Source organism: Haliotis cracherodii, unplaced genomic scaffold, assembly GCF_022045235.1.
Source record: "Haliotis cracherodii isolate W230 unplaced genomic scaffold, xgHalCrac1.p SCAF_17, whole genome shotgun sequence".
NCBI lineage: Eukaryota > Metazoa > Mollusca > Gastropoda > Lepetellida > Haliotidae > Haliotis > Haliotis cracherodii.
The window spans coordinates 9,773,694-9,786,229 of record NW_027266272.1 but is presented as its reverse complement, the minus strand read 5'-3'; the positions used below and the strand labels follow the sequence as shown (position 1 = coordinate 9,786,229).

Sequence of the window (12,536 nt, the reverse complement as noted above, 5' to 3'; positions counted from 1 at the left end):
CATAAGGGTTCGATCCTCATGCATGGTCTACAGTAATTCCCTGACATATACTTACGGGAAGGTACAATGCTGTTGGAGATGACCACATCATGCCTTTGTAGTCCAATAGGAAAAGCACAAGAGGACTGTGTGTATGTGTTATGCTCCATCTGTTGTACCAGGTGATCTGCTGCTACTCCTTCTACTCCTACCGACCCCCGAAATACGGGGACTACATCTACCCCACCTGGGCAACAGCTGTTGGATGGCTCATATCCTTTTCGTCACTCCTGCCGTTACCGACTGTCTGCATCTGGACGGTTTACAACACTCAAGGGGCAACGCTGAAAGAGGTAAACACAACTCGAATCTAACCTGAATCACATGTTCAGCTTTAAGGACAACGCAGTTGGTGTATACAGCCAGTTGTATAGCTAATGTTTGTTCTGGCTTAAGCTTTGTCTATAAAGGTGACATATTATTAGTCATGGTGTATTTAAATGCCGTATACGGTGTCATATTAGGTTAGCAGAAAGATATTGGGCGTGGCGTCAGAACTCCGTCTAACAAAGACAATTCACGACATGTCCAACTATCTGTGGCCAAACACCGTTGTTCTTTCTTAACACCTTTGCTCGTATATTCCTATATATTTTTAATTCTGCGGTTGCTCTTAACCTTGAGCGTCACCCTCGCGCAATATTTTTCTGCTTACCTAATTTGACACCGTACACGGCAACTAAAGTCACCATAACGAACTTAGTATGCCGAAAAGTTCGCACTATGTGGTATCCATATCGCACTACTCGTCTAAGCTGAGTGCGATGAAGTTAAAGGTCAAAGGGAGACTACTCTTTAAACCTTAGAGGCCAAACCTTGTTGACAGTTTTAACTATAACCTTTATCAATAAAGTCACGAACGTGACTTAAAAAAAGATTAATGCATATGTCCTTGCACATCAGAATTAATGATACAAAAAGACACAAAAGTGTCGAAAACGAACTTTTCATGTGAAATATGTGAAGTGGGTGTTGGAAAATCCAAGATGTATATTACTGACGGTATACGGTCTCACATGAGGTCAGTGAGAACCATCTCGGATTTTTACTGACGGTATAAGGGCGCATGTGGGGTACATGTAGAAGTTCTCCTCTCTGATTGGCCATTCTCACGTTGAGGCATAATATAACAGGATGTGAGTGAGTGAATGTCAATAATTCCATTTTATGTTTGCTATGTTAAAATTACCTACATATTTGTCTAGACCATAAAGTTATTTATTGCACAATACATAAGAAGCAAAAAATTAATTTGATCACATGGTCTGCTTTCCTGAAGGATCCTGTGTTTGTTGACTAATAAAATATGTTTTGGGACTATTTGATCAATATACTTTCATCCCTCATTGACTCATTTCAGAAATTGAAGAAATCTTTACAGCACAATGAAAACTGGATTCGATCACCGCCAGAGGAAGAAAACTCTGAAGTTTTACAACCAATGGTAGAACTTGTGACGAATTCCGCCTAACAAGCAAAGCACGTGGTCCCGTGTAAATGTGACCATTCAAAGCATTTGTGGTCAAAGTGTATTGTGTTGTATATTTTTACGGCAGAACAGCAGCAGAACAACAGTTTCGGTTAATGTAACAGTAACGATACATAAATACGAATTTGACAACAATATTCTTTCAGTTCAATCCGAAAATTACAGATATTGTTTATAATTGTTGTATTTTGCATTTAGATCTATACAACACAATAATCAGATTATATTTATAAAACTAAAATTAATTCAAAAGATTTTCAACTACTGTTTAAGAAGGAGCTTAATTTGAAGCATCAGAAGGTGCGTCAATATTCCTTAGCTTGACTACAAAGTATGAATATGTCACGTGTATCAACATAACAATGCACACAAGCAACTGATAAATAAGTAACTTGTTCTTGAAAGTAACTCAAAATCTGAAATGGCACCCAATTATATCCAGATCTAATAGAAATATTCCTTTCACTTTTTGCTGACGATGTTGTCTTTTTTATGATTCGGTAATTGGTCTTCAACGTCAAATCAATATTTTGGAAAATTATTGTGACAAGTGATCACCCTCCGTCAATCTAAATTAAACTAAAATTCTTGTTTTTAAAAACAGTGGGAAATTATCAAAATTAGAGAAATGGATATACAAAGATGCAAATATAGAGGTAGTTTCATCTTATACTTACCTTGGAATGTTATTCACTAGGACTTTGAGTTGGAATAAATATCTCGAATCTACATTTGTTAAAGCTAAGAAAGTGTTGATGTCAATCCTACAACGTTTGTTAAAATATGATTATCTCCCTGTAATTTATACTAAATTGTTTATACAAAGAAAATGCCAATTTTACTTTATGGATCAGAAATATGGGGTTATAGAAAATATTAGTGTAAAGAAAATGTTCATCTTTATGCGTGTAAACGTGTAATTGGGGTTCGATCCCCCCGGGAATATTGCAGATATCCATTGTATATATTTTCGGTTAATTTATATGTATACATTTTTGGTTAAAAATCATGACACTTCCTATAACATGCTGTTCTATCCCGGTCAAAATGCCTGCCACTCACGCAATAAAAATAATTGGGCAACAAATATCAAAACCACCCTTTTAAGTTTAGGCCTTGGATACGCATGGATGGATCAGGGTGTGTCAAATAGCAAGGTGTTTATGTCATTATCACTAAAAAAAACTAAAGGTTGTTTTCAGCAAATGTGGATAGAAAAACTAAGAAATAGCAAATGTACATATACCTATTCATTTTTCAAACAACAATTTATACTCGAAAAAAATATCTAATATCTGTTACAACAACAATAAAATTCGGGTATCGCTAGCGCAATTCAGAGCAGGTTATTATGATTTAAAGATCTATAAAGTTATATTTCCAAAGTCTAACAATATCTGTTCATCTCCTTACCTTAATGTTGTAGAAAATAAGTATCATTGTATGCTTGTGTGTAAACTCTCTCTTCAATTAAGAAACAAGTACATTCCAAAGAAGTTTACATCTTATCCTAATATCAATTTGTTTTGCATACTCATGTCAACCTCAAATATTACTTTATTACAAAATATTGCATTGTACATACACCATGCAATGTTATTCAGAAGAAACATGCATACCTTGTAAATACGTTGAACTATGGGTATATGGCCTTTCAGTTTGCAATGACTAAACAATCTGAGATTCCATTATAGAAGTCCTTAAGCTTCCTCTTACGTGTATATCATGCGTCATGTGAGCAGATGACTTTATGTTGTAGTATATATGATTTATTTGCATGTGATTTGGTGTATTTTTTTGTATTTACATGTTATTTCCTGTTTTCCAGTTGTTCACAGATAACTACATATATTCACATATGTACAGTTCTTCAGTTTTCTTCATCACACGTTTACAATATCAGCCCATGTCCCACCGAGCATTGTGATAGTAGCTGACTCAGGGGGCTAATTTCAACTGTAAACTTGTTTTAACATTTCAAAATTACTGGTGTTTGTAAGGGACGATGTGAGTTTAATTTCATATATTTTTCTTCAAAGCATATAATGTTTTCACAATAAGTTAGTTGCGCCTCCCAATCAGAGTTGGCGAGTAAATTGGAGTAGGGGGCTCATTTTTAATGTACACTTGTTTTAACATTTCACTTTTATTGGTGTTTGTAAAAGACGATGTGAGTTTAATTTCATTTACTTTACTTCAAGGCATGTTATGTTTTCACAATAAGCTAAGTTGCGTCTAGGCTAAGTTGGAATATATTTGGAGGAGAGGCTAATTTCTAATGTAAACTAATTATTGGTGTTTGCAAGTGACCATGTAAATTTAATTTCATTTATTTTACCAACGTTTTGCTGAGGTGCCGTTTTAGCTATAACACGGTGAACAGGTGTTGTGCCTATGTGACATTGGTTACATCGGTGGGAGTGGAGTAGGTGCCGTTTTACACCAGGATATAGGCCATAATAAGTCACCAGACGTGTACCGTAGGTATTTGTAGTCAACTCAACACCATTATTACTGCAATCAGGTACTTGGTAATATTGAATCATAGCAATCATCATGAGAGCGAGGGAAAACTCGGCTACCTCGGTACACCTATCACGTGACCAAAGTGAAATTGGTCCCCCTTCCTCCCTTAACAATTTTACAAATAAACCAATACCCTTATCGGTGGGATTAACAGGGCTTATGAGACCTAAATTAATTCACGTGATAAAGGAATAAACAGCATTGATTGCACGAGAATAGCAACAATCATTGCATAATAGCAAGTCGTGATAATATAAACAAATATGGAAAAGCGAAAGCTTGGCATGCCTATCACAGCAGAGTAATACGCACCTAAATTTACAGCTCCCGGAAGGGAGTTGTAGTTATTCAAACTGACAAACTCACATGGCTTTCGACTGTGTTCTATCTACCTATATGGTAGCGTCACGTACCAACAGTGGAACCAGTTTAGGTTTGCTATTGAAGTTGCGTAGCACAACGCTGATTCTCAAACTGAAGAGCGCCAAGGGAGAGAACAACCCAAAACATATTTTAACATACAGCTAAAATATCCCTTTATAGGAGTCAGCAGATGGTTTATCATGTATGAAATTGGTTGAAATTACCTTTAAGCTACACAATCTGTATCATTTCGGAGCAAGAAAGATTCACGATACGAAGTTGCATCGGTTGACATGTCCACGTGGTTTAAGGAGCACTACTCTTTTTTACAAGGTCGTACGAAGACGCAACCGTGAATGATGTGATGATTTTTCCACATCATGTTTTGTATTATTAGTGATACTCTGAAACTTTATCTTCCCACAATGCCTGCTCTACTACAAGTAAGAGTCCGTATACCTTATATCAATGTATGTGTCCTGCTACGTGCAGCTGCAACAACTACCGGACTTGACATATTCCAGGAAAATATGTTGAAATGCATGCGCAGTGTGACTATGTAATTCTAGTGAATAATAGTTGTGTCTATCGGGAGTAGAGTTTCCCTCCTGGAAAGAGGGACGTTGCAGAATGCAGTTGCACAGTGCTACCTAAGCCCTACATTCGAATGACCACCCGATACCCAAAATAGTCCCGAACGGACGTGATGTTATTAAAAATGTTCAATAACGGTGCAATGTTATTAAGCAAGTGCTCCTTTCACGGGTGAGTAATAACATATCTTTGTCATTTCGTATTGCCAAAATCAGTTTTGTACCATCGAGTGAATTCGTTAAGTTTCATGAGCAACGCCGTTCAAACAAATCTAACACGTGCTCTGCAAAATCGGTCGGCGGTGTCGGACGTTTGGATTTCCATCAGTATTCCTTTTTTCATAGAATGAAATTATCAACACATGATGAATTCATTTTGTAAGTATTTATCAAATACAGCGTCCAAAGTTTAACAGCCAGAACGAGCAGCAATCCAGTCAGCATAGCTGGATACCTTGGCGTAGACACCTGGAAAACCGGCTTGACCGCAGTTAACACCGTAGGACACCACACCGGTCAGAACTTGTTGACCGTTCTGCTGACAGTACAGAGGACCACCAGAATCACCCTGAAGAAGAACCACACGTTAGTTAATGCCCGTGATATACTCAACATCACCAATATTTATGTTTTTGAAGAAGTGTCAGTAACAAGACACACAAAGCACCTCCTTTATATATATCTAGTCTTGACCATTATCCATACCCAGGCAATCACGGTCATCTTTATACATACCCAGACAATTAAAGTCATCGTTATACATACCTAGGCAATCACAATCATCTTCATACATACCTAGGCAATCACAGTCATCTTAATACATACCCAGACAATCACGGTCACCTTTATACATACCCAGACAATCACGGTCATCTTTATACATACCCAGACAATCACGGTCATCTTTATACATACCCAGACATTCTTGGTCATCTTTATACATACCTAGGCAATCACAATCATCTTTATACATACCCTGGCAATCTCTGTCACCTTTATATATATCCAGACAATCACATTGACCTTTATATATGCCCAGACAGTCACAATGATCTTTATATATGTCCAGGCAATCATGGTCAACTTTTTACATATCAAGGCCATCACGGTCACCTGTTTATATACCCAGGCTATCACGGTCATCTTTATATATATCCAGGCAATCATGGTCACCTTTTTATATACCCAGGCTATCACGGTCACCTTTATATATACCAAGGCAATCATGGTCACCTTCTTATCTCCCGAGGCCATCACGGTCATCTTTATACATACCCAGGCAATCATGGTCACCTTTTTACATACCCAGACTACCACGGTCACCTTTATATATACCCAGGCAATCATGCTCACCTGTTTATATACCCAGGCCATCACGGTCATCTTTATATTTACACAGGCAATCATGGTCACCTTTTTACATACCCAGCCAATCACGGTCACTTTTAGATATACACAGGCCATCACGGTCACCTGTATATATATACCCAGGCCATCACAGTCAGCTTTATATATACCCAGGCAATCAAGGTCACCTGTTTATATACCCAGGCTATCACGGTCACCTTTATCTATACCCAAGCAATCATGGTCACCTTTTTACATACCCAGGCAATCATGGTCACGTTCGCACATGTTTCGCAAATATAGTCACATTTACATAATGAGCAAGTATTGGCACCTTTTCATATTTCCTCTCATCACTGTCACTTTTAAACATTCCAACGCACACACAGCCAACCTTACATATTCCCGACATCTACAGTCACCTTTACATATCCCCCATGCAGGCAACATCTCCATATAGTATGCCCTACACGTGGGTGATCAACCATACAGTCAAGTTCGCCTCTTTGAAATCAATCAGAAGGGTTTTTTATCTGCGTCCAGTTTTCCACTTACAGCACTGTAAAGGTTAGGGAAGTACCCATGGCCCTGTGGATTCACGACCAACATAAACCAAAGAAAGAACTACATCTTTTGCATCCTACATCAACCACATTAGCACAGGATGCATGCCGTTTAACCACATATAACACTAGTGACGTAATCCTTAATAGAAGCAATAAAGTCCGTTACATAATCATAGGAAGTTTCTGCTTGAAGCCTCATTTATGTTGCGAGTGTCTGTGCCGTCTATACTGACCTGGCAGGAATCTCTGCCTGCTTGACCAGCACAGATCTGGTTGTTGGGGTCGGTCATCTGGACGAGGATGCTGTTGTCTTCGGCGCAGGTGTTGCCGTCCTGAGTTGGAACAGACACTTGTTGCAGGAGGAAATTATCTGGTTGCTGACCACCTAGCGGACAAGAGTAAAACTCATTATATCCAGCCTTCTTTGACATCATCCGTCGTCATAATGCTTGAAAACTACAAAAAGAAAGCGGCGTTAAAACATCAGTTACTATTGTTTTGAGATTTTCGACAGTTGTGATATGGGCTGGGAAACGAATTTGTCCTGTCCACTCTGTCGCCATGTCGAATGCCTAGCTATTCATCTGTGATAGGATGAAGCCATATATTCGTAAAGTGATCCGACACATATCAGAGTGTGCAAGTGAGTTGGGCTAGACGCTGCTTTGAACAGCGTTTATGTGGTGTATCAGTTTAATTTGGCAGGAAAGCCCGAAGTGGTGCAGGTCTTAGACGTCCACCCTGGATCCGATGATCAAAGGTTTCTGGCACGCCTAAGGGCCTCTTTTTCTGAGTTCATTCCGACTGGGCAACATAACGACATTATGGGATTACCAAAGCTAGTGGTTCCAACTCCGACTGCGGTGCAGTCTTGTCCGGTCAGAGCGAAGTCGGCGGTGGCGAGGCAGGCTGGAGCGGTGTTGGGGATGGCGTTGAAGTCAATGGGATCGACCTTCAGGATCGCTACATCATTGGCTGTAACGTAAGCAAGTTTATATATTAAGAATCTGTGTTTATCAAGTGTTTAACGGCATTTTCGAAATAATAATGACACTATTTGATATAAGATGTCTTTGAATTAGATCTAGATAGGACGGCAATTGTTATATGAAGTTTGATTGTTGAAGTTCTCATGAACCGTGATTGTTAGCTCCAGTGTGTGTGTTATAGCTCTCATGAGCAGTGATTGTTACCTGTAGTTTGTGTGCTGTAGTTCTCATGGACCGTGATCGTTACCTGTAGTTTGAGTGTTGTAGTTCTCATGGACCGTGACGCTGTTGACGTTGAGCTGCGTGGTTGATGCTATGGTTGTGTGGTCGCCAACATTGACTTTGATTTGATCAGCGGTCTGGTCACTAGACATGTAAGGTACACATTTAGTTAGGGTAGTGTTTACTTTGCCAAGAACAAATATCTATCAAACAACTGAACGTCAACAAGAATGTATTTGTATATCATTTAGTACGTAAATAAAAGCGACAAAACACTTTCTAATTTTGGGGGGAAATCAACGAGCATGTGTTTATGAATCATTATAAAATAGTGAGGACACCAAGTGATCGCGAAAAGGTGAACGGATCCTGTCCCACCCGTGACAGCCGTCACAAAGTCATGCCAAGGCAGGTCAATTGTCCATCTGACAAAGCAAATGAACATATGGTACCAGTCAAAATTGAGTAGGAAACAGCATCAGACATCATTGTTTTCACTGATGAAAATAGAAGGTGTGCGCTGATTTGTCACCGCTTTCAGAAACATCCATGTTGATACACATGGTTGAATGTAATCTGCTCTGTTCCAACTTAGTTGATAATTTCCAGACACGGTCGTTGTACGTTTTTGGTGTTGATTTGATTTTCTTGATAAATGTAACGGCGCTAAGCATTGGAAACTGTCTCAAGCCTTGACATCTCCACAGTATGGAAGCGGAGAGTCGATGTACTGACTGAACCCGACATGCATGCCGATATTCTTACTAAACATCACGGGCCGTAGAACGTGGATCTACTAACTGAACACAATGGTAGTAGAATGTCGATGTACTGACTGACCAGAATAAACAGGAGGGTGTCGATGTACTTACTTAACACAATGGCAGTAGAATGTCGATGTACTGACTGACCAGAATAAACAGGAGGGTGTCGGTGTACTTACTTAACACAATGGAAAGTAGAATGTCGATGTACTGACTGACCAGAATAAACAGGAGGGTGTCGATGTACTTACTTAACCCAATGGCAGTAGAATGTCGATGTATTGACTTAACACAATGGGCAGTAGAATGTCGATGTACCGACTGACTAGAATAAACAGAAGGGTGTCGATGTACTTACTTAACACAATGGACAGTAGAATGTCGATGTACTGACTGAACACAATGGGCAGTAGAGCGTGGATGTACTTACTTAACACAATGGGCAGCTGTCAGAATAGTGCAGGAGTCGATGATCGTAGCTCCACACACGGGGTTAGAGCTGCCTCCGATGTTGAGGGAGGCGTATGAGTCGAAGGCACCCTGCTGTGCTGCGAAGCCTCCAACAATTCTTGTTGTTATGGCAACTCGCTGGATCGTACTTATATCGTTGCAGTCTTAAAAGTAGAAGCAGCATTGTCTCATCACAAATGTTTTAAAACATGTAAGGAAACCAATCGTTGTCAATTCCATTTTCATTACTAAACAGCAAACGTGTTTGTCATACCACGATAATAAAAAAAAGCTAAAATATCATGTGGTATATCCTTGAAATAAGTGTCATGCACATGATTATGGTGTCTGCTGACGTGGATGTTGACTTTTGTTTATATCTATCCAAGACTGATATGACTGTTGTGGGGATCAGGTCCATATTTGGGGATTGGTTGGTCTGGTCTCTGATGATGGGAGATGTCATTGGTTAGGGGAGTTATTCTGAGACGCACGAACCCGTTGAGTGTTGAAATACGTGAAATTGAGGGGATCAGAAACGGATGGCTGTGACGGTGCGAAATGCAAACAAACTAAACGTCTCTCATATTTTTAGTTTTGCGGATGCGACTTCGAAATCCAAAGAGTGTTGGTTGACGGACATTCTGACGAAAAAATGCTCTTTAGTGACATTGACTTACAACTTACTTAGTGTGGGAGTAGTGGTTGTAGTGGTTGTAGTTGTAGTGGTGGTTGATTTCGCTGTAGTTGGTGCAGCTGTAGTTGCTCTCGCTGTTGTTGATGCAGCTGTCGTGGGTGTTGATTGCACGGGGGTCTGGGAGACTTGAGGTGTGCACTCATCGGCCAAGACGCTGATGAGGTTTTGGAAGCCGCAGGCGTTGTAGCTGTTAGGCATGTTTTGTAGCAGATTGCATAACTTCTCCTTTCCAGCAGGGGACATGGCAGTGAGCGCTGCAAATGATTATATTGATAATAATAATTTGTTCATTTATTTGTATGATGATCCTCTTGTAAAGCATGTCAAGACTCATGATGAAAACAAGGCATTCCACATTTTTCTAAAACGAGCCAAGGATGGGGGACATAATCTCAATGTCAGTGTTGATGGTTCTGTTTTCATTTAATCAGTAAAATCCATTAAAAATAAGAAAAACAATAATGGGTACAGAATCGTGATAATATGAAATTATGGATTTCAGTACTAAATTTTGAGCAATCGTATATTCTCAGGAGGCATATTTTGTCAGAAGGCTTTTGGGAGGACATCTATTGTTTCACATAAACTTGTTATGAACGTTATAATAAACTATGAACAACTCGTTTACCTTCATCGCGTAAACCACTGAGACCTCCCTGTATGTTGGAGTGCATCATCTGGTTCATATTGATGACGATTTCGACAGCTTTCTGCTCTGGATAGGTTCTATATATGGCTTTTAAAGCTTCAATTCGAGCGTGAACTCTGGTGTCTAGCATGAAGCACAGAGCGTTGCCGAGAATGTTTTCTGGAAGCTGGTTGTAGAGATCTGATGGGAAGGTAACGGGATGGAGGGTAGGATTATCAGCAGGTTGGTAGTGGTAGTCGTGGTGGTCGTGGTGGTTGTGGTGGTTGTGATGGTTGTGGTGGTTGTGGGAGTTGAAGCTTGTAACAAAATCATAATATATTTTATATTATTATATTATTTGTTAATGCACATATAGATAAACGAAGAAACACGTGAAATAACCCAAATCTATAGAAAGAATAGAGATGACAAATGTGGAAAGACATAACCAACGAACTATTGACTAAATATATACGAAGGATAAATAATAATAATTATAACACTTATAATTGGCATTAAGGTTTCTGCTAATATGTAAGGGACACCTAACATGTCTCACGTTAGAGTCTTTAAGTTTCCCTGCGAAATACAAAATGTTATTATTATTCAAATATGAGATAATCTTTCTCTACAAGGTAACGAAAACGTTCCAACAATATATGATATACAGCCACCCTTACGACTGACGGTAGCCTCTGTTTGGTCTCCTAAATCTGCCGTATCGACTTCCTCGGTAGCCGTAACTCTGCCGACCATTCCATCTGCGATCCCGACGACGTCCACCCACGAGGGCAACAGTCAGGAAGACCAGCAAACACAGCACCAGCAACGACCTCATGATGAAGATGTTCAGAGCCCTAGAGCCGCTGCATTTTATAGCAACCATAACCAACAACAGGTGCCCGTGACGTCAATAGGCACGGGAACCAAACATATTCTGATTCGTCACATTCATGCATATAAACAGCAGGCCACCAGTGCATTGATTCGACACATTTTCACTTATTTACACTGACTCTTTTGCAACAAACAAAATGGTTTACTAATGAGAAAAGCTGTCTCTCGAATACAAGTGGCAGTACTTACTCTTTGTTTAACAATCGTATGTACTTTGGACTTATTTGTTAACAGCTATATTTATACTGACCAAACACAAGCAGCAGGGCTTTTGTATCGACTGATGCTACAATAACGTGTTTTCGCCCAGCTGCTGATGATGGTGCTCGCTGTACGGGAGGACATTATGTATCCCAAGGACACGTTTCTACACTTACAGCTGGCAACGCAACCAGCATTCTTCTTATGCCTTGTTAAGGTATCTAAATATGGACCACTTGTTTCAAGTTGTTTGTATTATGTATATGCTACAACTTTGTACACACGATGCAATTGTAGGATGGTCACATGGCAGTCTATGTTGACCAGTCACAACGAAGCGTCAGTGAAAGGATGATTTGGTTCTGTATTTTGTAGTCGCCACTTGTTTGGTACATATGTATTGTACACCATGAAAGACGTCAGGCAATGGGGCTGTCTTGGTCCATGGTAAGAAAATATGTCTATCTGCCATGAGGTCCAAATAAACTTAATGACTCAGTCATCGTTATATTTAAATGAACAATTATTTGTTTTACATATTGTCACTTTGTGATTAAACGGGTTTTTAAGATTGTGTCCAAGGTAAACCGAAACATAGGCGAATATCACTAATCAGAAACAAGTAACAACAGCTGTTGTGAGTAATATTAATAACACAATTAGGTGGGTGTATGAAACAACCTAAAACACAACATCCCAATAATATAAACATGTTTAGAATCTTAATATATGTAAATACTACAAATGTTCAGAATTTAATTTTGT

At 39.3% G+C, this 12,536-nt stretch overlaps 1 protein-coding gene across 1 annotated transcript; it reads right to left on the bottom strand.

The window, feature by feature from the left end:
* Nucleotides 1-5,390: 5,390 nt before the first annotated feature.
* On the bottom strand, nucleotides 5,391-11,511 carry LOC139464347 (proclotting enzyme-like). The gene is made up of 8 exons (XM_071245875.1): nucleotides 11,354-11,511; nucleotides 10,674-10,990; nucleotides 10,036-10,299; nucleotides 9,329-9,512; nucleotides 8,160-8,278; nucleotides 7,758-7,898; nucleotides 7,157-7,308; nucleotides 5,391-5,578 (listed from the first exon to the last, which is right to left on the bottom strand). Exons 1-8 carry the CDS (start codon nucleotides 11,509-11,511, stop codon nucleotides 5,420-5,422), a joined length of 1,494 nt encoding a protein of 497 aa, XP_071101976.1. The 3' UTR covers nucleotides 5,391-5,419.
* Between the last annotated feature and the right edge of the window lie 1,025 nt (nucleotides 11,512-12,536).